This window comes from Tenrec ecaudatus, chromosome 12 (genome assembly GCF_050624435.1).
Source record: "Tenrec ecaudatus isolate mTenEca1 chromosome 12, mTenEca1.hap1, whole genome shotgun sequence".
In the NCBI taxonomy this organism is placed as follows: domain Eukaryota; kingdom Metazoa; phylum Chordata; class Mammalia; order Afrosoricida; family Tenrecidae; genus Tenrec; species Tenrec ecaudatus.
The window spans coordinates 42,140,583-42,168,241 of NC_134541.1; the positions used below are offsets into that span (position 1 = coordinate 42,140,583).

A 27,659-nucleotide genomic window follows, 5' to 3' on the forward strand; every position below is an offset into this window, starting at 1 on the left:
TTCTTGGGGCCCTCGCGAGTTGACATGGACTCTCCGGCAACTAGCACATAATTTACGGCCTGAGTCAGTGGCTGCTTTGTACCATTCATGATCTAGTTCATCGCTAATAAAAGGAACAGGAAGACGAATGGGATGATTATGCTTTCCCTTTCCCTGGAAATTGCTCTTTTAAACAAGTATCACAGGTTCCTATGCAGCATGTAGTTGTAGAAGCAATTGCAGGATAATATTTTGTCATTGGGTCATTAAAACAACAACAACAGGTAACTGGCCACCTAGGGTTTGGTCTTGCTAGAGCGTTATACACTTTTAAGAGATCAAGATCCCCCTGATTGGCACATATTAAGGGGTTCAGCAGATTGCATCCATCTTACCTGAAGGCTGCAAGGCTGCTATTTCCCTTGGGTTTTGCTCTTCAGAGGACTCAGAAGTGCCAGATTATCTGGCTCAGGAATATTGTCCTTATTAGGTATTTGGAACACAGGGCTGCTTTTGATTTTGTACCACCCTAAATGTATGAGCCCGATCAATGGTACCATAACAACCAGAACTTTGTAGTCTCTCCAGAAGTTCTGAAAGCTCATGGTACTTCAGCTTCAGGGACCTAAGAAAAAGGTAACAGTTAATAACAGACGCACACACACAAACGAAAACACTCCCTCAAATGGCAAGGAGCTTCAAATAGCTTGTGGTAAAGCACAAGTGAAAGAAAATGGAATTTCCCATGAACTTTTGGAAGCCCCTCATACATTTGTAAACCACAACGCTCATGACAGCTGACAGGTAAACATTTTTTGTTAGCACATACAAGTACCTTATATCCTTGTGTATAAGCCCAGTTTTCCCAGCACATGTGTAATGCAGTTTCTGTGGTAAAATTAGGTGCCTCGGCTGATATTCGGGTCAGCTTATACTCGAGTCTACATGGTAAGAATTGCAGTGTTACGTAACAACAAAAAAGATATGCTGTAGGCAAAAAGGGGAGTGGGAAGCCACACTAGAGAGGCTCGAGCACTCATTACGTAAGTGATTTTTCCATATAAATTACTAATCATACTCTCTCTGAACCACAGTGAAGTTAGGCCTTTAGAAATATATTTTATCATGATGAAACATATATTTCATCATGATGGTAAAAGGAGAATAAACGATTCACCTGAAATATGCAGTAAGATGTGGGGTATAATTATGAAATGCTGCGCTGTCTATACATTTACAATGACAACCAGGAACTTAGGTCCTAAATTTTCCCGGCATACAGGGAGAGGCTGTGTCAGCCAGCCAGTTTGTTCTGACTCACATGTGGCCGTTCTGTTTAGAAAACACCTTCAATTGAAGGTCTGACATGTCCAGTCTCAATACTTAAGGTGACCTTAGCACTTGGAATTGTCCTCCTCAGCATGAAGTTATCAAGCCACACTGTTTTTAATAGGTGGCACCTCTGCTCTTTACCAGATACGTCTCCATGAGCAGTAACACAACTCAACACTTGTCAGCTTTTTCTTGAACCATCAACTCTCGGGAAAGTTAAACCGTGGAGGAGAGCAACTCCATTTCTAGAACTAGTGTTTGGTAGCTAGTAGTCCTATATCGGTGATCCTCACACTAAACTCAAAACCCACACCACACTGGCACACTACTGTTGACCCGGGTCGAGAAGCGGCTTTCCAGGCCTCTGGGCAGCTAGCGGTAGAGGCACAGATGTACTCGGCTTCCTCTCCTTAAAGGAGAACGGGCCCTGTTGGCACTGAGGTTGGTTCTGGGGCTCGAGCTTTTGCTCTCAGCAGACATCTGTCCAAATGGTAGCTTTCACCCGGGATCCTCTCTTAAAGAGATAGGTAAGGGTTACCTGCCACTACGGCTCCTCTTAGACACACAGTATTTACTAATGTCCCAGGTGGTCACCTTGCTTCTGATATGATTTCATATTCTTTATTAATTAGATTCAACCTTACCCACTTTCTCCTATCTGTACAATCTTGCCAATCAGGAACCCACTTGAAATGACTGCCTACAGAAAACTGTTTGGCTAAAAGGTTACAGTAATAATAGCAATAGAGTTGGGATGGAGCAACTCCTTAATAACGAACATTAGGGCAGAAAGTCAACTACAAGCACCTACAGCAATATTCAGGAAGGTTTGGCACTGTTCTTCTCCTGAGGCTCACAGCACGTACTGTGAACCTGCCCTTTACACACTGCTGTTGTGTCTCAAGTTACAGAGTAGAACTGTTCCACTGGATTTTGTTGACTATATTCTTTATGGGAACTTAACTGGTTTTTCTTCCAGAGCCATTGGATGGATTGGAAGCACTAGCCTCTAGGTTAGCAGCTGATTACAAACAGCTTGCATGGCCCGGGCTCCTTGAACCCTCTTTAAGAAGAGTTAAACTAGCGCCTCAGGGCAGTATCAAGTCAGCCCCCTGTACTTAATGAATCTTTGGGTGATTCATTAAGGTTAAGGACAAGCGAGGCGCTCCATTTTATTTATATTCTATATAATAGTCTAGTATTTTTTTTCAGTTAGTTTTGAGGATCTACATCTCTCTAGTTTTGGGTTTAGTTAAACCTAGGTGTTACCTTCTATTTTCACTTAAACTCATTATTTCCCCACCATCCCTGAAGCCTAGTCCAATACTTCCTGCTCAGTAAACCCAGTAGACCAATTGATGATCAATTTCTTGAATGTTTACTTGACACCAGAAAGTCCCATTTCCTCCACCTCTCCATTATCTCACACATGGATTTGGCTAATGAACCTTTTCTGCAGATTAATGTGGTCCTTTAAGAGGCTTACAAAATGACTATGATCAGGATAACCACAGCGAAGTATCACACAATGCAACTCAAATCCACCCAGCAAGATGGAACTAGCATTATTTTAAAACTAATTAATATCATGCATGGCTTGTTCATGTCAGGAATAAAAAGGTTGGTTGTGACCCCCTACCATTTTGTCCAAAAGTGAGAAGGTCAAAGAGTTTACTGCCTTCAAAAATAGATCCATGGTTTTAATGGAATCAACCATACTCTTATCCCTCAAAAGATGTGTTAGAGTCCTGACACTTCTAACTGCGGAATGGAGTCCTGGTCATGTAGAGGCCAGAGAGCCAGTTCAAACCCAGCAACAAAACCTCAGGAGAAAGATGTGGCAGCTGGCATCCATAAAGATTACAGCCTTGGAAATCCTTTGTGGGCAGTTCTTTTTTATCCAAGTGGGTCTTTTTTTTTTTAACCTGTGGATATAATCCGTAAAACAATTTGGCCTACAGCCTCCCTTTTCAGAAAAAACTACTAGCAACCACACACCCCCACCTGCCAACCCCCGGAAATTTGAAACTTTTATATTATAAACCAACTCACTGCCATTGCGATAATTCTGACTCACAGTGACCCTATAGGAGAGGGTGGAACTGGGCCTGTGGGTTTCCAAGAGTCTAACTCTTTATGGGAGGGAGTAGAGCCTCATCTTTCTCCCATGAAGTGGCTGGTGGTTACAAACTGCTGACCCTGTGGTTAGCAGCCCAAAGCGTAATCACTACACCACAGGGATACAGACACTCATCATTCAGGATAAAGTGTGTGCCTGTGTTGCAGCCTTGATGGATCGATCATTCCAGTATCACCCAGTTAGGGAAGCACTAACACAATCCTATTTGGAACTAGTTTGTCATGCTAACAAAGTTATCAGTGTGGGATATGGCTTAAGTCAAATCACTCCGAGATCTAAGGAGAAGCAAAGCCAGAGAGCGCAAACAAGCATAAATAAGAGCAGGGCAGAGGCTATGTGGAGATCTCCCAAGGAACCAGAACTCTGGCACTGAGAAAGGAGCCGAGGCAGATTTTTCTCCCAGAGAGGAGAGAGGGGAAGGCCTTCCCCTGAAGCTAGTGCCCGGCATTCAGCATTCTTCCGGCCTTCTAAACAATGACGTAGTGGTTATGCACCTGGCTGCTAAGCACAGGGGCAGCAGTTTGAAACCACCAGTTGCTCCTTGGGAGAAAGACCTGGCTTTCTACTCCCATAAGCACTGTATGCAGTCTGGAGCACACTGGATCTACACAGTCCCATAGGGTTACCAGGAGTTGGCATGGACTCGATGGCACCCTGAGAAACATGAACTTCTATTCACTTACACCACTCTCTTTTATTTGTCCATGAGCACCAAGGACCCAGAATAACGGCTCACTAGGAATTTCCATTCCCTCCACACCATGGAAGCCTGTCCATTCCCACTCACAGCAAGGTCACGTACGGTTTTTGAGGCTGTAAATTGTTAAAGGAACAGACAGCCTCATTTTGTTCCCAATAATGGCGATTAGCTGGGCTACTTTTAGTTAATTTTTTTAAGCGTAGTTTTCGGTACAAAATGAACAGCAAGAGATTAATGCATAGAGCAGCTAGCTATAGCCCCTATGACAGGCATCATATCTTTCTTAGTGTATATGGAGGCCAAGAAAGGAAGGCCCTGAGATGTAACACCACAAACATGCTTCACATGTGAGGCGTTATGCTCAGTTGGGCAGCTTAAAAACCAGGCTGACCCCATCTGGCTACCCTTGGCCATTGTACTTCAGAGAATACGACTTCCAGCCCCAGTGTTAAGGCCTTGGCCTCTCATTTGTTACATTCCAATTTCAAATGTTCTTGGTGGAGCTGGACAGTAGGGAGAAGGGCAAACAAGACAAGCACGTTTCCTAGAAAATTCAAAGCAGCCGTTCTCTAGCATCCTGTTAATGAGTCACCTGGAGCTTTGCTAGTGCCCACGACTAAATCAAGGCCACAAGCACCTGGAAGGAGAGAGTGTAAAAGGGCCCCCAGGCGTAGGGCATCCATTGACTTGGCAGGGACTTTGGGAATTGTTAAGCGCCACCTGCTGTTCTTTTGGATACAGCGCAAGGTAGATAAATTCCTCAAGCCTGACCTGCCCCCATCTTGTCTTCATTGCGGCTCTGCTCAAAAAAAAAAAGTTTTAAGAAACTTACATGAGCGCATTATAAAGAACGTTGAAACGAGTAATTAACCCAGCTCTTGTGACTGTGATAGCTGATGATATTTATTCAAATTGCACAAGGCCTTTAAAAAAAATCATGCTTTGAACCCATTAAAAAATCCATGGCTGTTAGGTCAGTTCCGATTCATGGTCACCTAATATAAGGTCTGTAAATCCTCATGTGAGCAGACAGCCCTATCTGTCACCGGGAACCAGACTGATGCATGCCTCCAAAACTCCAAACTCATTGCCATCTAGTCGATGTCGACCCCTGGTAACCCTATAGGACAGGGCTGCACTGCTCCTGTCAGTTTCCAACACGGTAACTCTTTCTGGGAGTAGAAAGCCCAGTCTATCTCCCAGGGAATGGCTGGTGGATTTGAACTGCTGACCTTGTAGATCGCAGCCCAAAGTGCAATCACTATGCCACCGGGGGTCCTTGTTCAGTGCTTACAAACAATGCCTAAATGGGTTTCTGGTTTTCTCAGAATCCTTAAATGGTCATTTCTATTTGTGCAATCTCTAATTCAATCTCTATCATATTTCTGCAGATAACCTGGTAGACTGAGAAGATTGTGGATGCTGGGTATGAACGCCTTCAACATCCACATTCACCTCTAAGTTCTCTACTTACCCTCTAGTCCCACTTTCTACTGCATCTTCAGGCTCCAGCTTCCTTCTCTTTTCTTTCATTATTTCCAGGCTCCCTCTCTTAATGGGTCTTCCTTCTCAACACAGTGTGACCATTTTTCTCCTTTTAAGAGGGTGGGGAATGCCCAGCCTGAAGGCTGAATGAAGCCCAAGAAATCGTCAGTATCAGCTAACATCACCCACCTCACCAAAGAACAGCATTTCCAGCTTCCACATTAGGGGTGAGTTAATCAAATGCTTGGTCAAATTGGTCAAATATATGGCCTGTGAATGGTGTTATAAATATCCAAGTGGCCCTTGGCAAAAACCAAAAAGGTCCTCACCCTTGATCTAAAAGTACAAAAAGTCCATGTCCTTTCTCATTCTTCCAGCGTCTACACAACAGAGCACACTACTTTCAAATAACGTAGTCAGTCATTCACATAACAGCTTTAAAACCTTTAAACTCCATCTTTAAATCTACTTTGGCTGTGTGAATCATAACAAATTATGGAAGATGTTGTAAAGAATGGGAATAAAAGTTTTAAAAAAGAACAGGAACCCCAGAACATTACATTGTACTCATCTGGAGCCTGCACAGACCATGAAGTAGCTGTTCAACCTCCCCACCCCCGCCAAGGGGATGCTGCCTGGTTGAGAATAAGGAAAAATTCGCATCTGGATCGGATCCTTTCACCATACTTATTCAATCTGTATGCTGAGCAAATAATCCAAGAAGCTAGGCCATATCAAGAATGCAGCATCAACCCGGAAGACTCATTAACAGCCTGTGCTATGCAGATAACACAACCTAGCTTGCAGTATGAGAAATCTTGAAGAAATCACTGAAGATCAAAGACTTCTAGCCTCCAGTAGGAATACTTCATCAGAAAACAAAAAAACCCACATAAAAATCCTCACAACTAGATTTTAAATAATCAACATCATGAAAAAAATGGAGGAAAGACTAACGTCAATGTTTTTATTTTCCTTAAGATTTCTACTCTCTTCACCCATGGAAGCAGAAGTCAAGAAATCAGATATGTATTATATTAGGCAAATCAGCTGCAAAGACTTCTTTGAAGTGTTACAAAGCAAAGATGCTATCCCTAGGAGTGAAGCGAGGCTCACTCAAGCGATGGTTATCTTCAATGGCCTCATGTAGATTCGAAAGCTGGACAATGAATAAGGTCTTTCAACGAAGGTGCTGGTGAAGATTACCAATAAGCAAAAAACCAATCTGTGTTGGAAGGAGTACAACCAGAATGCTCCTCAAAAAGCGAGGTTGGCGAGACTTTGTCTCAGGTGCTTTGGACATGTCTCTGGAGGACAACATTTTGGAGAGGACCAGTCAAAGAGGAAGATGCTTAAAAGGATGGAATGGCACTGTGTTTACAATGGCCTCTGTCTGAGGCACTTCTGGATGGGTTTCTACCACACACCTTTAGGTTAGTGGTTGAGTCATTGAACTTTTTGCAACACTGGGGCTTCTTTCCATCATTTAGGGCTTAATCAGTTTTCACTTCAACATCCTTTATTAGTTGGATCCTTCATGCGTGAGACTGGTATTATTCAAATGTTTACTAAATGACTAGTAGGTGTCAGCAGGGTATTAGGCTTTTGGGAAACTACCAAGGACAGAATAAGGCATGGTTCCTGTCCACAAGAATACAGTCTTGAAAAAGAAAGGGATAACCTTAATACTACAGGATTAAACAGTGAGCTTAAGTACATATAACAAATGAAAAATGATGTGTGGATTAAACGTCTTTAACAAGTTGAATCATGTTCAGAACTGTACCTATCATTTTCCTCTCTTCTGAACTGGTCTGAAGTACGTGCAGTTTTTATTTACCCAATTTTCTTCAGTAATACCCAAAAACCAAACCAATCTCACTGCCATTGCATTGATGTTGGCTCATAGCAAGCAACCCTAAACGACAGGGTAGAACTGCCCCAAGAGTTTCTGAGACGGTGTTTATGGGTGTACAAAGCCCTGTCTTTCTGTCTTACTTGGAGCTGCTGGCTGTTTTGAACTGCCAACCTTGCAGATTGCAGCCCAATAGGCAACCATTACGCCACCGGACTCCTCCGGTAACAGGAGTATCTATAAAGGTAGCTGCCACTCCCTTTGACAAAGGATGGAGCCCTTTGTTTAGCCTCACTGCTATATTCTCAGTGCACAACTGAAAAAAAGAAACGTGTGTTCCCTTCGTTCTACATGGGATTGCTCATTTTCATCCTTCAGCTCCTATTCAGCTATCTGCCCAGAAAACCTTTCTGTGGGCACCCAAACTAAAGTTTCCCTGCCCCTCACTCCAGTGTCTAATGCATCTATTTATTTCCTTCAAAGGCCCAATAACTTGTGTAGTGAATGTGATATTGTTATACGTATAGACCCCTCCACCCCTCTTAAAAACAAAGGTATCTTTCCCCAGCTGCTCTGAGTGTTGAGACAGGACTCAGCCTTGAGGACTGCCTTGACTGGGGGGAAATAAATAAAAGTTATGCACTCCTTCGGGTCCAAGGGGCATCATTATAGGCTTGTCCCTCACTCCACGCTGGGACACCTTTGAGGTACTACTCCAGCTCTACCTTTGTGCACAGGTGATCCAAAAAAGCCTTCCCTAATAAATGTCTCAGGAGCTCTCGTGGGGCAGTGATAAAAGCGCTCAGCAAAAGGTCGTGGTTCCAATCCATTAGGGCCTAGGTAATCCTACTATGAGTCCGAATTGACTGCACTGCAGTGGCTAATAAATGTGCTGTATGCAAATGTCCTTCATCTACTCCCCAGAAAGCCTGGCACAATTTGGTAACGTGTCATTCATTCCTCAATGGACTTCCTGTCTTCCCTCTGACCACACCACGTAAGCTCCACACAGTCAGGAAGCACTCACATCTGGTCCCCCATTGTGCCTGCTAACTCAGCACAGGTAAATCTATTACATGTACTGAGGAAGTTAACGAGCGAATGGATGAAACTGCACCTGGCGAAGGTGGATGTGCAATAAAAGGTCACCCCTATAGCTACAGTGGGGGGGGGGGTGGCTCCACTGGGGAGGAGGATCATCCTGGCCTCCAGGGACCTCCTCTCTCTCAAGAATTCTTGAGTCACAGAAAGTCGATAAGTCCTGCAGGTCCCGCTTTTGCTTTCACAAAAGTGGCTTTAGCAGGTATCACGATCTGGAAGCCAGTTCCAGGTTCGGGGGTGGCCTCGGCACCGAGCGTGGGGTCACACGGCGCGCCCTCTCGGTGACACAGGTACAGGAAGGGACACGGAGGAGTCACGGGGTCGGGCGAGGTGACGGCGCAGTGCGATCCGTGCTTTGACTGATACACCTTTTCGTGTACTCCTCCGAGTGCAGACGCAAATGGGAGTACCTCCCCATCCGTACTCGTTTCTTCAGCAAGTATTTCCTGCACGGAGTGATGGTACCACAGGTCTTTCGCCTCCTCGACCCCGCCTTCAAGTACCCTTCAGGGAGCGCACCTGCGACCTTCCGGGAGCCAAGGGGGTTTGGAGGCACCTACAGGTCCCACCTCCCCTTTGCCCCTCGGCCCGGGGAGAAAGCGGGCTTTTCCGCCGGAGGTTTCAGAGCTCTCACCTGCCCATCAACTGCCCCGCCACCAAGGCCGCCACCGCAGGCAGGTCGCAAGGCCGAGCGCTCCGCCGGCGTCCCGCAGAGGCCGGCACACCGCGCCGGGCGCTGGCAGGCTGAGCATGCGCAGCTGCGCAGCTGCGCAGCTGGAATCCAATTCCGCTCAGATTCCGCTCCTCCGGGCTTTCGCCGAAGCTCTTAGGAAACTTAAGCGAGTACACCCCGGCGGAGCAGGGACTCACGTTAGCGGGGCGGGGACTTGGAGAGGCGGAGTTTGTTCGGGGTCAATCTCAGCCCATTGTTGAAACTGAGAAATTAAACTAATGTGTCAGTCAGCTCGTCAGGACACAACGCCCACCTTGTGGTGCGTAAGCAGTTAGCTAGTAAATGAGAAAGTAGCCGACAGTTGTCAACCGGGATTTCCGCCCTCCCCGGCCCGACCAATCACAAGCCGCCTGACTTCTCGCGTTGCGCCAATGCCCCGCCTTCCTTCGCAGTTGCCTCCAAACCCAGGAGAAAAAAAGCTCACGGTGGTCATTTTCCAGAGTGGATTGAGAGCAGGCATGCGCAGTGAGCGCCATTCGAATGGGGGCTTACGGAGACTGAAGTCGTCTACTTCAGTGCCCTTCACAAATTGGATATTTTCTCCGTACCTCCTCGTCCTGCCTATAGGTCGAGGTAGAAATTATACTCTCCTCTCTCATTTAAACGGATGGTTCCGGAAGTTGTGTTTCCACAGAATTTTTATTTATTAAGTTAAACAAATTTCTGGCATTGTGAAAGCCAACTCAGCCTCCAGTCCGCCTATGTTTTAGGTTTCTTTGCTTTGAGGATTACATTCCGTCATTATGTTAGTAGTTCGGTGCCAGAAAGCGCTTCGTTCCACAAAACATGTTGGGTTTATTTACCTTTTTTCCGTCTGGGTCATTTGAGCCGCTGAGAGTGCTGCGGGTCCCCCGGCCTCCTCAGCTGTCGATGGGCCCACCGTTTGAAGCGCTGAGAAGCGCGCGCCGCCATGATTGTTTCGGTGCCGCCTGGGAAGGCGGGAGGTGGCGAGCGGAGGCCATGCTTCTTTGGGGCGAGGTCCCGGCGCCCCGCGGTGCCCGCGGTTTGCCGCCGCGCCTCCTTCCGGCGTGACGGAGACTCGGAGCGAGGCGAAGCCGCTGCGTTCATCTTGGGTTCGGGCAGCGGCCGCGCGCCAAGCGCTTGGGGAGGCCCCGGGAAGGGGAGACCCCGGGAAGGGGAGGCGAGTGTGAAGCACCAGCACCCCGAGCTCCCGACTGTTGCCCTGAGAGTCAGCCAGGTGCCACGTGAACAGACAGCAAGGACAGTCACAAAGCAGTCAAAAGCCCGCACCCAAACCCCGCCACCATCCTAGGTAAGGCCATGGGACTTAGGACAACCTCGGGAGGTCTTCACTCCAGCTGTGGCTGCATCTCCGCCCCGTCCCTCTGAGTTTTGTTTTACTTTGAAATACGGAGCCTTTTCCAAGTTTTCCCTGCTTCCCTCTATCTTCTTTATTTTCAAAGAGCTAAGACGTTAAATAGAAGGGTACTGGAGGCCTGATCTTCATGGAATTACTGGTTTGGAAAATTCCTTAAAAAGACCAAATTAATAAGCTGAATGTGCCAGGTGTGTGTATATCAAAGTATATGACATTTGGGGGATGTGATATAAATACATCTATAGCTTGGGTTTGTATCTACATCCCATTCATTCAGCCGTTCACCACACTTATCCGAAGGAGCGCTCTGAGTTCGGATCCATTGAGTGGCAGTGATTGAAATGCAAGCTAGACATTCGTTGGTAGGGCAGCCCTAGAACGTGCTCTTCTGCTAAGGGGACTGTTGGAGGGTTGTGTCCTCTGGGGGCGCCATCTGTATTTTAGAAACCAACCACTCAATACCATATGAAATACCAGACCATAAAAACAAACTCATGGTCCTCTAAGTGGGTTCCAGCTCCTAGCATCCCCACATAGCGTTTCAGAGATTGTAAACCTTACCTGGACAGATAGCCTCAACGCTTCACCGGAGCGGCTACTGTTGAGTTTGAACCGCTGACCTTTTGGTTAGCTGCACAATGCCCTACACAATCAACATATATTAGCTGTGTGGGGCACAGTTCTTGTTTAACCCAGTTTGCATCGGCATACGTGGGAATCAACTCAGTGCCAACTGGTTGCATGTACATCAAGGCAAAGGGATTGAGCAGGACAGGCATTCCAGGAAATGGTTTGGGATTGCTTCCAGGCCACTATAATAAAGCCAATATGGCAATAAAGCAAATATCACAATAAAGCAAGACACAGCCTTTTTTTGGGTTTCTCAGTATGCATAAGCATTATGTTTACACTACATTGTCGTCTGATTCAGTATGTAATAATATGAGCAAGTTTGAAATACTGTGAGGAGCATCGAAATGTCATGCAGAGACACAGTGTATGCTGTTGGGAAAATGATACACCTACTTGGCACGGGGTTGCTATCCACCCTCAGTGTGTGCAAAAACACTGAAGAACACATGGCGTACAGTAGGAGGTATGCCTGTAAACCTTCAAAATAACAACAAAAACACCTTTTAATTGTAACTATCCACTTGCCTTGATAGCTAGGGGCAGGTATAGTGTTTCTGGGTCTACAGCTTTCCTCCAGCTCCTAATTGCTTTCCCCCACCCCAACTACCATGATCCGAATTCTACCTTGCAAGTCTGAATAGAGCAGAGGCTGTACACTGGTGCAGATAGGAGCTGGAGGCACAGGGAATCCAGGGTGGATGATACCTTCAGAACCAGGGGTGTGAGGAGCGATACTGGGAGGGTAGAGGGTGAGTGGTTTGGAAAGGGGAAACTGATTACAAGGATCTACATGTGACCTCTTCCCTGGGGGACGGACAACAGAGAAGGGGGTGAAGGGAGACGCTGGATAGGTCAAGATATGACAAAATCATAATTTATAAATTATCAAGGGCTCATGAGGGAGGGGGGAAGAGGAGAGGGAGGGGGAAAAAAAGGACCTGATGCAAAGGGCTTAAGTGGAGAGCAAATACTTCGAAAATGATTAGGGCAAAGACCGTACAGATGTGCTTTATACAATTGATATATATATATGTATGGATTGTGATAAGAGTTGTATGAGCCCCTAATAAAATGTTTTAAAAAAAAGAAAAGAAAAAGGAGCTCTGATGGTGTACTGGGGCAGGTGCTGCTGCCAATGGCGGGGCCAGCAGTTCAAACCCACCAGATGTTTCGTGGGAGTAGGATGAAGCTGTCACCTGTTGTAAACGCTCAGAAACCCACAGGTGCAGTTCTCCTTTGTCCTATGAGTCAGAATCTGTTAGAGGACGGTGGGTTGGCTTCCGTAAAGATTTCCAAGAAACCCAAAGGAGCAGTTCTTCTGGGTCTTATTAGAGTCCCTATGAGTTGGAATTTGCCTGATGGCAGAGGCTTTGGGTTTAGCGCTGTTTAGCGCTAGATAAACAAATGTTCTGAGCACTATATAAACAAATATTCTGCTTCCATCCCCCGCCTTCCCTCACCTTTTCCCCCCTTGCTCCGGGAATACATTGTATTGACTTTTCTTTCTTGGTCACAGGCATAGTTGTAAGGAACCTTGGTGGTACAGTGGAGAGTGCTTGGCTGCGCACAAAGGCTGGGAGTTCCAGCCTACCCACCCAAGCATCTCCCTGAGGACAACAGGTAAGTTTGCTTTTTAAAATATTCTAGCCAAGAAAACACTTTCTTTCCATGGCACCCAGAACAGACATAATTGGTAGGCTAGTTGGCCAATTTTGTAGCGACCGTGTAGGGCAGAAGGAGTCGGCATTGACTCGATGGCGGTGAGTTAGGTTTTAGTTTGGTTATTCAAGTTGCTCAGGGCCTTATTACTCAGACCTTATTCCACAGACTAGAAGTGTCCCATCACCCGAGAGCTGGTTAAAAGTGCACATTGTCAGCCTCTGTCCCGGACCTGCCGTGTCAGTGACTGAGTGTCCTTTTGGACCATACAGCTTGGAGAGCATTGGGTTAGGGCGTGGACTAAGAGAAGACCTTCCTGTTTTCAGTCTGTGCCTCCTAACCAGCCCTGCAGTGATTATCAGCTCATGACTTGTATGAAGTGCGGTGGCCCTTTTGCTGTTTTTAATGGACCAGCTTGATGACAAGGTGCCCAGCTAGCTGCCTAAACACCTGTGAAGAAAATTTACTAATTCTGTGTATCTTCTTGTCATTTCTGTTACTGACTATATTAAAGATGGAGAGGGATTTTTTTTTAATTTTAAGGTCTGCATGGTAGAAAAAAAACAAGCATACGGTTTCCTGTCTCCTTTCTACCCTGTGGATTTTCTTTTAGTTTTTGAAAATGTGAGCTCAAATGCTGCATGTGGACGAGTCAATGTTCCTTTAGAGCAGGGGTCAACAAACTACAGCTGGCAAGTCCTACGCGGCTCTTTTGGCATGGACCTGCGGCTCTGAAGTAAACTGGCAGGGTATGACTCAGGTAGTGGGGATTTCATTTGTTTGTAGAAACATGTTTGTGGCTCTTGAGTAAAATTTTTAATTGTTGTGAGGGACAGGGTTGGCTCTCCGGTCTCAAAAGTTTGCTGAACTTTGATTTAGAAAACCTTGCTTCAGGTTTGCCAAAGCGTTTTGAGCTACCTTGCTTTCTTCTGGGGCTTCCTTCTTGAGAGAAATCGAAGTGGAAGTCAGGAGCCCTCAACCTTGGCTGCACATGAAAATTGTCTGGGAACTTTAAAAAGACACTGCTGATGATCGGCAGCAGAGGCTGAGGCACCGGATGGAATTAAGGAGCCAGGAATAAATTTGAAAGAACAGCAAAAGACTTTTTCATTTTTTGCTTTTCAGCCTGTAGATTACTCTCCCTCTTTTGGCTTTACTTATGAAGGAATTTGAAGGTGACTAAGAGAATTGCACTGGAGATGCAATACATCAGCAACTGATCAATTTGTCATTTATTTGTTTGGTGTCCTAAGCAAACTGTCTAGTTTTTGTTTTTGTCTCTGCTATGAATTGGAGCAAGAACACTGGGGAATTCTGTCACTAAAATTATTTGTGTTTTGTGAATGTGAGGAATTAGTTTGTAAGGACAGTGTTTGTTGCTTCTAATTTTCACATATTCTGCCCTATAGTTAGCTACATGGTGGCACTGTGGGCTTGGCTTAGGGTTGCTAATCTCAAGGTAGGCAGTTCAATCCTACCAGCTATTCCTCGGGAGAAATATGAGGCTGGCAGCTCCCATAGATCTACAGTTTCAGAAAGCCTACATAGGGTCTCTCTGAATTAGAATGGACCGACCCTAAGGTGGCGAATATCTTTTATTAAGGATCCCCGGTGATGCAGCGGCTAAAGCGGCTAAAGGCTGAAAATAAACAAGTTGGCAGTTTGAGCCCACTAGCCAGTTGCTGGTGAAAGCGACTGCAGGCTTGTTTCCTTAAAGTTTACAGCCTCAGTAGCCCAGGGACAGCTCTCCCTGGCCTGTGAGAGTACTGTGACTCAGAATCTACTCAATGTCATGTTTTTGGGGGCCGGTATCTTATCCTGTGTGTGACAGCATGCATAGTAGGTAAGGGAGCGAACGCTAGAGCCAGTCTCCCTAGGTTCAAATCCTATCACCAGTTCATCTGTCTACTAGCTATGTGCCCCAGTGTGCTTCAGGGCCCTCCTTCCTGCAGTGGAATTGAAGTGATGATTAACTGTCCCGCAAAGTACTAGAACGTTACCTGGTGCGAAGTCACAGTTACCTGAATGTTAATTATTACCATTTGGTGGATTATCAAGGCTTGATCATATATACAAATAACCATCAGCAAAGCAGTTGCAGTTGCATAATTTCTCAGTACATGCATTTATTTATGTACCGAGTGTGTGGTCTACATTCAGTGGACCAGGCCATGGAAATTCTTTTTTTCTTGGAGTGGTCTTTTTCTCTGAACAGTTTGAAAAAACCTGTTACCATGGAGTCAGTTTAGACTTGGCCTTATTGAGGTACAATTGTCATACAGTAAAACTGCACAGTAAAAAGAGTGTGAGATTTGACATGTCTTAGCATGTATATACCGGCCAAGCCATTGCCTCCACCAGGGCAATGGGCTTGAACATCATCCTCAAAAGTTTCTTCTTTGCTCCTTTGTAATGCCTTCCTTGGGCTGCTCTCTTCAGGCAACCACCAGTCTGCTTTCTGCAGCTGCAGCTAAGCCTGCGTTTCCTAGGTTCTTTATCTAAATGGAAGTTTGTTTGCTTCATCATACTCATTGTGACGAGCCCTGCTGGGGCCATGGTTAGGGCTCGGCTGCTAACCAAAACGGGCTGGTGGGCTGACACCACCTCACCTAGAAAACCCGAGGGCGCAGTTCCACTCTGTCCCATGAGGTCCCTATGAGTTGAACTTGACCCCAGGGCACGCTGAGCCGCTCTGCTGTAGAAAGATGAGGCTGTCTGCCCCTAGGAAGACTTGCAGCCCAGAAACCTTCTGTAGGGTTTCCGTGAGTCTAAATCGACTCAGTGGCTGTGGGTTTGGGCTTTTGAGGTATATGTACATTTCTAGAGTCTTTTCTCCTAAGGAACTCAGTGCCTACCTAATAGTTTCATAATATTTATTCATGAATAAGTAGGCACTGGTAACTAAAATTGAACTTGATTGACTTTTCTTATGAAACAGTTTTACAGACTGTCGTTGTTGAAGCGTTTGGACATGTGACAGTTCCTCTGTACCACTATTTTGATTTTTTCCCTCCCTCTATGTTGAAAATATTGAGTATGTTTGGAAGATTCTTAAAGTTTTTAATTATGTACAATAAAATTCACCTATGTTGGCTACATTAATTTTGACTAGTGCACTTAAGTCACATAACAGTGCCTCTACCTCACTGCCATCGCCTCTATTCCCACTCACAGAGACTCTACTGGACAGAGTAGAGCTGTCCCTGTTGATTTCTGGAAGAGACTGTAACTTTTATGTAGTAGACGGCCTCATCCTTCTCCCTCGGAACTCAGCAGCCCAGTTCGTTTTCTACCACACCACCAGGGATCCACTGTTACATGTGCATACAGAGCAGTTCCATCCTTCTCCCCAACTTCCTCCTGCTGCCCCTTTGGAGTGACCCACCCCCACCCATCTCCCCTTACAACCGGTGAGCTCTCCTTTCTCCGGCCTGCGATTTTTGCACAGAAACTATTAGAAAGCAGTAGATTACCGGAATAGGCCTTGGATTCTGACATGTGCTGTCTGCATGTACCCTCTGCGTTCACAGAAAAGACTGTAATTCACGTTGAGCACCAACCATATACCAAGGTGTAGGCCAGGTAGTGACATATCTGGTGTTCTGGGAGCCTAGTGGATTGCTAACCATTAAAGTCAGTATTCGAATCCACCAAATGCTCCATGGGAGAAAGAAGAGGCCTTCGGTTTCCATCAAGATGTACTTCCTCAGAAGTCCCAAGTTCCAGTCTGTTGCACAGGGCTGGGATGCATTAGTATCACCTTCATGGCAGTGAGTGAGTCACAAAGGCCCATGAGATGTTAGGGACTCATTTCACAGGCGAGAAACCCTGAGGCACAGAGTAATTAAATAGCCTCTGACGTGAAGAGGCAGCGTCTAAACCAATTTCTTTGGTTACACCAGAACCTAAGGTTGTACCATGGGTTGATCTGTCTGTTCTGACAAGGCTTTCATTAACAATTAAAATCAATTACCCCTGTGTGGATCGGGATCCATCATTGCCCCAGGTGGATCAGAGTTGCGCTCCTCGGGCTTTCGGAGGCCGGTTTTTCAGGAGTGGATCACCAGGCCTTTCTTCCAAATGACCTCTAGGTGGAGTCACTCCGCCAACCTTTCACTTAGCAGCTCACTACACCACCCAGGGACTCCAGATAGAGCTAGATATTGCTTTTTAATGACCCATTTAAGCAGGGCCTCGTGGGGTTTTTGTGGGTGCAGCAGGAAGAGGAGGTTCAGATTAAGGGTCAGCTCACTGGGTTATAAAACTCACTGCCACTGAGTCAATTCCAACTGAAAGCGATTACTTGACAAAGTGGAACTACTTTCAGCCAAGGGTTTCAATATTTGACCCACTTCTAATGACAAAGAAAGGAGGAAAAGGTTTCAACTTTGCTATCATTTGCATTATCTCCTTGTATTGTTAGACATATAATAATTTTTCTAGATAAAACTTGAAACTGGAGATTAGAAACTCTATAGTTTTTCCCCCCTTAGTCTTTTAAATTTGAGGTAGTTGCTTTTGGATATGACACAGGCCAGAAACACTACAGGGAAGACAAATGTGGATTTCTGAGTGCCTTAGATTTTCCCACAGAGTAATCTGGAAGGTCATGGGCTTTCTTTATTAGACTTTATCTCTGCTTTGTATTTAAATGACAGGGCAGGCTTGTGATCCTCTTTTCATCCACTTTCATTCTCTCCCTAAATTAATTTTCTTAAGGTCTTAAGACCTTTTCCCTCCCCACTAATGACACACATGCACACATATTTTAGTGGGATCATACATATGTTGGCAAAGATTCTTCTTTCTGAAGGCATGTCTGCATCCAGGCCAAAAAAATGGGCCCAAGAATGTTGATAGAAGCTGAAACATTGTCTGCAAGATTTATAATATGCTTAAACTTTTCAGCATGTTATGTAAATTATTATTTCAGATATTTGGGAAATTGATCATTTTGGAGATTGTCCTGACCTTAAAAATAGTCCCCCAAATAAAAATTCCCCAGAGTTTGTACTGACAGCTCTGGGAACAGATTTTTTGTTTTGTTTTGTTTCAAACATTTCTGCCTTAAACATGAGGCACTGAGATTGTCACATTTCCGGAAAGGAACTTTGAGATTCTAGGAAAGTAATTTTTTTATGATACCCATTTGCTTTTTAACGATCAGTAAAACAAGTTTAGGAAAGCCTCAGGATGTTCCCAGATTCAAAAGTTAATTAATACAGAGGCTAATAATATCTCTTCCATTAAAGCGAATGTTAGAATGTCAGTATTTGAAATACACACATGAAAAATTATGCACTGAAAAACTCCCAATTATGGCCTAAACTTGAGCCTTCCTCTGATCTGTTGCCCATTATTTTCAATACAAAAGCCTTTTAGATCTCCTGTGTGTGTTTATATGAATTACAACTCTTTCAACTTTGACTGCATGATACATAAAACTTAAGCGCTGTTTATATATCGAAGCAGGTCCAGAGTACTTTGAACATTTAAAAAGACTTAATGTGGAATTTGGGATTTGGGGACAGTACAGATGCATCCGCCACCTGCCTGTCAGTTTGTCACCCTGTGGCTGTGTGTGTGTTGCTGGGAAGCTGGAAGCTATGTCTCAGGTATTTCAAATACCAGCAGGTCAGATATCTTTGGGTAGGCTCCAATGGAGCTTCCAGACTCATATTGCCAGGCAGAAAATCTTGATGATCTTCTAAAACGATCCACTGAAAATCTCAGGGATCCCAATAGACCATTGTTCCACCCCCTTGCTTCGTACATGTCATCAGGAGGTATTGACCCACCACAGTAGGAAGGTATCGGATATCTAGCACGGCACCTATCTAAGCATGCATTAGATGAAGTGCTGAGCCTTTAAAGTGGTATATTCAACCTATCAGTAGCCTCTGCTTTAGTAATTTCAGCAAAGTTAGCCAAGTTTTGACGCCTACCACTGCCATGCCCAAGAGTCCTGGCTGGTGCAGTGGTGAAGAAGTGGTCTCTTGGCCAGCTAGCTGTCCCTCTACGAAGGAACATGAGGCTGTCTGCTCCCATCAAGTGACATTTGAGCATCGAAATTGGTATCCGGTGGATGTGTGGCCCAGAAAAGGAGATTCCTAGGGGGCTCTACAGTTGAGGTTTAGAGAATAAATACACCGTAAGAGCGAGGGGCATTTCATTGCAAAGCTGGGGAGGGGCTGACCAGCTGGGAAGTTCTCCAAAGTGTAAGAGATTTAGGTATGGGCTGGAACTCCAGTAAAGTGTTTTTGATGCCGTACTACATTTTAGTGAAGGGGTTTGAATTGGGGGTTCTTTTGCTGAGAAACCGCTAGTGATACTTTGGGGAAGGAGGGAATGCAAGGATAGAGGGAGGAGGTCTTGCGAGAGGTGTTTAAAAATGCTGGGGGAGAGTAGCCTTTAATCTCTGACTTCACAAGAGTAAAGGGGAATCCAACTCATGAACATCAGCCTAAGATGATTCTTAGGCGGCAGAGGCAAGACATGCCTTCAGCGTGCTTACGATCTGTGATACCAACTGCCCCTCCACATAGCTCTCTCCACTTCTCATCCGGGACTCATAATTCATTTCAGGGGCCACGCAGAACTCACAGACCAGACGCATGATTATGTTCAGCATCGCAGATGCTCAAGGGACAGTTCTTGAGTCAAGACAGCCTCTTCCCAGCAATGCTTGCTCCCTTTTAAGTCCTGGACCTCGTAACCACACTGCCCCTTGGCTTCTGCCCTGATTATGCACTGTTTCAAAGCTCGTCAAGGCTTGCAGACTCTTGCGTGCTCTTGCCTTTGCTACTGCTGCTGCCAGCACTTCTGCACTGGGGGAGGTTCAGTGTGCAGGGATCTCGAGGGTCCATGGAAGTGTTCTGCTCCTGGTTTTTGTTTCTTGTTGGTAGTGAGACACCCCTTACTGCTTCTTAACTCACCTACTCATATCCCTTTAATGCTCATTTTAAACCCAGCAGATTGGCAAACCTAGCCAGTCCCCTCTTTCACAATCCCAATTAACCATGCTAACAGTTACAACTGAATCTTATTATTCTCAGGATCTTCACATCAGGAAAAAAGTAGTTTTGGGGGGAGTTTTCATAAAACACATTAAAGAATCCATTGCATTGCAAGAGGCTCTTCTCAAGGTAACCATCTCTGGGCTCTGAATCCCCTGGTGTCACGATGTGACGGTCACGTGCACTGTCCTAGATGGCAGCGTGTGCTCTACAACAGTGAGAGGGAACGGGTACTGTTCACTGGTTCCTTGTTTGGTGGTCTGCCCATGTCTGGACATCATGTTTCTTAACCCACTGCCCTCACGTAAATGCTGACTCCTAGTGATGTGTTACGACAGAATAGAATTGCCCCCATAGGATTTCCAAGACTACATCTTTACAAAAGCAGAATGCCACAATGTTTTCTCTTGGAGCAGATAGTGGATTTGAACTGCTGACCTTTTGTTCAAACCGCTGACCTTTCAGTTAGCAAATGAGTGCTTTTAGCCACACCATCGGATGTTGCATAGTGGTTGTCAAGGCAAAAATAACGGACCAGAAACACTCTCTGTCTTGGCAGACCTGCTGCCATCTTGCTTCCTGTGCTACTTCTGCCCAGTGTTTCTTGTAGGCTATTTTATTTTGAGGCCACATCAGTTGATGATTATGCCTCTTGCTAGTGAATGCCCCTCTATCCATTTCTTTATGGGACAGAATTCTTTATGTTCAGACAAAATTAAAAAATAAATTTTTTATTTAGAATTAATTATAGATTCACAGGAAGTTGCAAAACCGGTACAGAGAGGCCCCGTTTACCATTCCCTCAGTTTCCCGTGATGGTAACAGCTTGCACAGCTCTAGTACAAATATCAAAACTAGGAAGGGGATTCAATTCACTGAGCTGACCAGATTCTACCCGGGGTGCATATATTTATCTCCGTGTGTCTCTGTGTGATTGTACAGATTCAGGTCATGATTACCAAAATCAAGATGCGGACTGCCCATTGCATTGCCATGCGTACCCCTCTCTCTGCCTCTTTAACCAACCGCTGGCAACTCTTAATCTGTTCTTCACCTCTTGTGTTATTTTGAGAACGTTATATTAGCAGAATCATATAGTGTGTGACATTTTGTGATTGGCATTTTCCACTCTTTTAAGTTTGTTTTGTTCCTTTTTATTGCTGAATAATGTTCCATGGTTTGTAGTGTCGTTTGTTTAACCAGTTACTACCCTTTGGAGAGCATTTGGCTTGTTTGTTTTTCTAGTTTGGGGCTGTTATCAGTACTTTTGCTATAAACAGTGATGTACAGGTTTTTATGTAGATGTACCATTCCATTTATCTCCCTCTTGAGCCTTGCTTTTAACAAAAGATTTTCTAATGGAGTAGCAGAAGCACAAATAGCAAGAAATAAAATACATAAATGAGGTCTAATGAAAATCTAAAAATTTTGTACATCAAAAAACTACCAAAAAACTTTACCAAATAAGCAAAAACACAGGGGACCAACTGTGACAATATGGGAGCCACATATTCAATAAGAATTTAATAACCCAAATTTACATACTATAAAACTTCAGTAACTTATCAACTAAAAGAAAGGGCCTAATCATAAAATAGGCAAAGGACCTGAACAGGCATTTCACCAAAAGGACATTCCTATGGCCACCAAATGCACGAGATGTTCAGTGTAATTAACTGTCAGAGATGCGAATCAAAATTACAAGAGGTATCATTTCACTCCCAAGAGGATGGCTAAGGGAAAAAAAATGAAAGTAGAGACTCAAACAGAGACTTGTGTACCAGTGTTTACTGGGGCACTATTGACAATAGCCACAAGGAGGAAAGAACCTGAATGCCCATCAACAGATGAATGGATAAGATAAAGTGGCACAACATACAATGGAATACTTCTCAGCTTGTAGGAGAAATCGAATTTTGATACCTTCTACAGTGTGGATGAAGCTTGAAGACATGATATTGAGTGAAATAAGTCAATCACAAATGAACAAATGTTGTATAGCCTAACTTACATAAAAAGGCAAAATGCGTGTGTATGACAAAGAACAGAGCTGATTGGTGTTGATTACAGGTGGGAGGGGAAAATAGAGGGGAGTGTTTACTTATGGATTTGATGGAAAAATCACGTTGCTCACTCCAGGGTTGTACCACTGACTGTTTAAATGCGGTCAAATAAGTTGACCATCCTTCAAAAGAGAGGTGGCAAGAGTTGTGCAATAGCTATATGTTACTGGACTGTTTGTAAAGAAATTGTCCAACGAGAACCCGATTTGCTATGTAAGTTCCTACTTAAAGCCATAAAATATTAAAAAAATGAAATCCTGAAAAACTCATCGCTAGTCTAGTAATGGCCCTGCCACTCTATCCACGGCTCTACTTTCCAGCAGTCAACTGCAGTCCAGAAATGTTAAATGCGTACTTGATGGAATCTTATGCCACCCCACTCCACTCTGGGCAGGACAGGATTCATCTGCCCAGTGTACCCACATTTTTTATTCTACATTCCCATTGAGCTAGTGCTGTTAATCTCTTCAGTATGTGTAGCATTCGGTACTATCTACAGTTTTAGGCAACTTCTGGGAGCCTTGGAATGTACCCCTTTTAGATAAGGATGACGACCGAGTACAAAAGCACAGCTGACTTTTTATATCGATCTTTGCGTTGTCAAACTCAGTTATTACTTCGTGTGTGTCTGTGTGTGGCCTGTAGGATTTTGTAGAAGATTAAGGATGGCTGCTAGGGTTCCAGCTGATGCATGGCTGGGGCCTGTTCTGAATAAGCACGTGTACAATGGCTCTGTCAGTGATACACTTGGCTTAACCTTGAGAGACTGCCTTCCAAAAAGGATGCACTCTGAACAGCGGCTGCCAAGGGGTTCTGCTGGGCCAGGCAAATTCAAAGTCGAGACGAGATCAGCCCAAAAACGTTATGGTAACTGGAGGACTTCTAAGAAGTAAACTCGATATATATTTATCAAAGGGTGCAGGATGATTATGGGAGCTTTCTCTGAAGAAGTTTTAAGAAAATGAAAAACTGCATTAGAAAAAGCCAAGGAAGTGGCACTAAGCAGCTGTCCACCCAGTCACAACAATGCACCTGCTCATTCTTGGGAAGTAGCAAGAACTGTCCTATGATAGCTTTACTCTATCCATCCAACACCATTAATTAACCTCTTCAGACTTCTTCCCCACCCCCCCCCAAAAAAACCCTCAATATTTAAAAGAAACAGGATTTGGGGTCCCTTTGAGATGCCAAAATTACCTTTTTGATGTAATGTAAAAGAGCAAATTGTTTTGGTGAAGGATTACTCCTTACCTACTGCCATACAAATTGCCACTCATAGTCATCCTAGGGGATGAAATAGACCTCTCCTTAGGGCTTCAGAGATGGCTTTATAGGAACAGACAGCCTCATCTTTTGAAGAGTGGAGGGCGGGTTTGAACCCTTGATCTTGTCAGAAGTCTATCCCTTACTCTATAATAGGACAGCATCAGGGCTCCTTAAGGAAGGGTTAGAGAGGTGGAAACACCACTTTCAAAAATGTACAGACCTGGGGGTGGGGGGAGGAATGAGGAGCTGACACCAAGGGCTCAAGTAGAAGCAAATGTTTTGAGAATGATGATGGCAACAAATGTACAAATGTGCTCGACACAATGGATGTATGGACTGTGATAAGTGTTATATGAGCCCCCCCCCAAAAATGATTAATTTTTTCAAAAAAGAAAGAAAAACCAAATAAAACAACAACAAAACCCCCAAAATGTATAGACCTAGGTGGAAGATATAATGAGAAACAACAGCTTCATATTTTGATATTTTTATTTAAGAAAGGTTTCTATGATTTTGTAACAATACTTTTAACTTAACACGGTGTATATAAGAATATGCCTTTTGTAAATAGACGTAGTTTACCTCTCTCTTCCTATCCCGATTCCCTAATTGTCCTAGCAATAGCTTCTGTACAATATTGAAGTGAAATGAGACCAGACATCCTTGTCTTTTTCTATTCTTCATGTGGGAAACATTCAGTCTTTTACCATTAAGTATGTTAATTATGGGTTTTTCATAGATGATCTCAATGTGATTGAGGCTGCTTCCCTCTGATCTTAGTGGTTGAGTATTTTTTATGATCTTAAATTTAGTTTTGTTAAATAGTTCATTGTTACTTTTATTGATATGATCATATTTTGCTTTTTATTCTATGACTATGGTTGGAAAAGTAATTTCTTTTAGAAAGATTAATATTAGACCAATTCCAATGAGATGGAGATTAAAGATACTTTATACTTCACTATTACAAAATGCTCTATCACTCCATTCTCCTTGATATCAATCACCGCTCCGCCCCTTAGTATATTTCTTCAAATCCCAGCAATTTGCTGTAACCTCTCACAGAACTCATGAATTGTTAAGGAGATGGTTCACATGGCATTGTAGCTGGTAAATCCTTAAACCAAAATTGAGACCACAATCTGGAGGATCCTCCTCATCCACAAGACTGGTGAAGCTGCAACTCATGTCCCCCAAACTGGAGGTCAGGCAGATGCAAGCCAGATGCAGGATCTAGAGCAAAAGAGTGAAATATCCACAGGTCTTGTTTGGGCAGGGCAGAGAACACACTGGGACTCGTGTCAGGATGGCTACCCATGTCCAGAGCCAGAAGTCCTTTTGGGTGGTGACTGGTGTCTAATTAGTGGTTTTCACCAGTGATTCAGCACTAGTCTTTCGCCCATGCTCGATTGTGCAGGGAAAATCGCAAATACGGTTATAATAGAGGTATGTTTTTTGCCTTCAACAGACTTAAATCTCCAAGGTCTCAAAATAAATATTTCACCTTGATCCTATCTCACTAGCATAACGGATAACTCCTTTCAAAATAGTTGTTATAACCACTTTGGTTAGGAGGGACATATTAAGTAACTACGCCTAAATGGTCTATTACTATTATTATTTGGTATTAAACCAACTTTACATTCTTGAGAAGACTCCAATTTTGTTATAGTATATATACTTCTTTTTATATGATGCCAGATTTGGTTTGCTAGTATTTTGGTGATGATTTTGTGTCTGTGTTGGTAAGGGAGGATAATGTGTTTTACCCTTGTGATCTTCTCGCCTTGTTTTGGTATCACGGTAACACTGCCTGTGTAATAATTTAAGAACTCTTCTACCTTTTTGAAGAACTTGGCAAGGTTTGGTATTGCTTTGTCTTTAAACATTTGGTAGAGTTCACTAGTGAAGGTATCAGGGATGGACTTGTTTGTGTGGAAAACTTACGCATTAATTCATTATAGTAATTTGCAACAAATTAAGGATAGTTATTAATAACATTTGCCTTGCAAACATCTATTGATATTTAATGATGCAGCCAATGATTTTTCTATATATGATATCCAAATAGAAAAAAATTTTGATATGTACCCTTATAACTTTCTTTTTTCTTCTTTTAAAGGTATATAATCACTCTTGAATCAGTAAGCCATGGCAAGTAAGAAATTTGCTGTTAAAGTAAGTCATACTTAATAGCTTTTATAAAAGAGTTAATCATTTTCTAATGAAACTGACTTCTCTATTAAAATGAATTTATTTTAATTTGGTATTGTATTGGAAACTTAAAATTTTTATTTTAAAAATAACATGGAGGATAAAATCAACATTTTGTATGGCTCAAGCCTTGCCTAAAATCATTTAAAAGATAGCGCTTGATCATAACTTGATCCTTAATCTTTATTTTGGTCCTTAATCATAAAAATTCTTATTTACATTGTATATCCATGACATAACTACGGATTATGGTAAAGCAGATCAAAGTAAAACTAACAAATGCTGTACTTAAGTGGATGCTTGAGGAGAATTCTCTTGTCTTGCTGTCCTTTCTATTATATTCTTACAAGTTTCTCTTCTCAGCTGAAGGGGGATGGGAGGGCTATAGGAGGTGGTGGTATAGAAGATGTGAAGAAATGATCAATGATGATAAGTTTTGGAGATTCTTTGATATGTGCATGTTGATTGTAGACGTTTTCTATATGCTAGTGTTATCTTAAGAGCAATTTCAAAACACTGACACAGATGAGTTGCAGTCAGCTGAACGAAGTTATCCCTTATTTTGATCCAATGAGATAGTAAATATATGTGTAAGTGTCATTGTTTACCTTTATTTCTTGCATCCATATGTTCTTTAGTACTTATTTTTGTAAGACTCTCAAACTGATAAACCTCCAGTACTTATCTATTTGGTATTTTAGTTTAGATAGATTTTCAGTATGTTTTAGGTTTAGAATTAATTCTAGCTTTTTTTATTATTGTTTTCAGGAATTTGTTATTTCTAATGAAAAATGCTTTAGTTAATCTATTGTTGCTTAAAAGTCATCTTAAAATTTAGTAGCTTATCACATGGAAGAAGCACACCAGCTTGTGTGATCATGAGGTACCAAAGGGATCAGTTATCAGGCATCAAAGAACAAAAAATCATATAATTGTATGCTCACCTCCCCGATATGATTGCTGAAGACAAATGGGTGCATAAGCAAATGTGGTGAAGAAAGCAGATGGTGCCGGCTATCAAAAGATATAACGGCTGGGGTCTTAAAGGCTTGAAGGTAAACAAGTGGCCATCTAGCTCAGAAGCAACAAAGCCCACATGGAACAAGCACACCAGCCTGTGTGATCACGAGGTGTCGAAGGGATCAGGTATCAGGCATCAACGAACAAAAAAATTAAATCATTGTGAATGAGGGGGAGTGCAGAGTGGAGACACAAAGCCCATCTGTAGGCAATTAGACATACCCTCACGAAATGGTCTCAGGGAGGAGATGAGTCAGTCAGGGTGCAATGTAGCAACGATGAAACATACAACTTTCCTCTTGTTCCTAAATGCTTCCTCCCCACCCACTATCAAGATCCCAACTCTACATTACAATTCTGGCTAGACCAGAGGATGTACACTGTTACAGATAGGAACTGGAAACACAGGGAATCCAGAGCAGATGATCCCTTCAGGATCAGTGTTGAGAGTGGTGATACTGGGAGGGTGGAGGGAGGGTAGGGTGGGAAGGGGGAACCAATTACAAGGATCTGCATATAACCTCCTCCCTGGGGGATGGACAACAGAAAAGTGGGTAAAGAGAGACGTCGGACAGGGCAAGATATGAGAAAATAATAATTTATAAGTTATCAAGGGTTCCTGAGAGGGGGGGGAGCAGCGAGGGAGGGGGAGATGAGGACCTGATGCTAGAGGCGGGGAGCAAATGTTTTGAGAATGATGAGGGCAATGAATGTACAAATTACGTAATTGATGTATGTATGGATTGTGATGAGTTGTATGTGCCCCTAATAAAATGATTTAAACAAAAATTTAGTGGCTTAAAACAGCATTATTATCTCTTATAATTCTGTTGGTTGCCTGTGATTAGTTAGAGGTAGTTTTATTCATTTGAATTTCATTTAAAAAATATATTTTCACATATGTTATGTTTCTGGTGAAAGTTTTCAAGACAAATTCCTTTCCATTTATCCTGGACGGATTCAGTTTCAAGTTTCAGGTATATCTTAGGTGACACTCCCTGGGGTTCCTCTCGTCCCTACCAGTCTAGTAAGCTTGTTGTTTTGTAAGAATTTAAGTTTATTTCTACCATTTCCTCCCATCGTATTCAGCTGGGACCACCGATGGTGTCTCTGGACACATTGGT

General features: G+C 43.5%; 2 protein-coding genes across 6 annotated transcripts in view; one reads left to right on the forward strand and one right to left on the reverse strand.

Annotated features, from left to right (window-relative positions):
• Window positions 1-392: 392 nt before the first annotated feature.
• On the reverse strand, window positions 393-10,269 carry LOC142462276 (uncharacterized). 4 transcript variants are annotated; one of them, XM_075563997.1, is made up of 3 exons: window positions 9,227-9,355; window positions 5,626-5,779; window positions 393-604 (listed from the first exon to the last, which is right to left on the reverse strand). In XM_075563997.1, exon 3 carries the CDS (start codon window positions 582-584, stop codon window positions 393-395), a length of 192 nt encoding a protein of 63 aa, XP_075420112.1. In that variant the 5' UTR covers window positions 585-604; window positions 5,626-5,779; window positions 9,227-9,355. The 4 variants fall into 4 exon arrangements, with proteins under 4 accessions (XP_075420112.1, XP_075420111.1, XP_075420110.1 ...); XM_075563996.1 differs by lacking the exons at window positions 5,626-5,779; window positions 9,227-9,355 and adding an exon at window positions 10,129-10,269; XM_075563995.1 differs by lacking the exon at window positions 5,626-5,779 and having other exon boundaries at window positions 9,227-9,357.
• SLX4IP (SLX4 interacting protein) overlaps window positions 10,031-27,659 on the forward strand; it is a 225,776-nt gene continuing 208,147 nt past the window's right edge. The window contains exons 1-3 of one of the 2 annotated variants that reach the window (XM_075563993.1): window positions 10,031-10,598; window positions 12,814-12,917; window positions 25,424-25,479. In XM_075563993.1, coding sequence (XP_075420108.1) covers window positions 25,453-25,479 — 27 coding nt within the window. In that variant the 5' untranslated portion in view covers window positions 10,031-10,598; window positions 12,814-12,917; window positions 25,424-25,452. The remainder of the gene's footprint in view (window positions 10,599-12,813; window positions 12,918-25,423; window positions 25,480-27,659) is intronic. The other variant, XM_075563992.1, reaches the window with a different exon arrangement.

Excerpts from the sequence above, each read along its gene's own strand:
- LOC142462276 (XM_075563996.1), bottom strand. The coding sequence starts at position 584 with ATGAGCTTTCAGAACTTCTGGAGAGACTACAAAGTTCTGGTTGTTATG.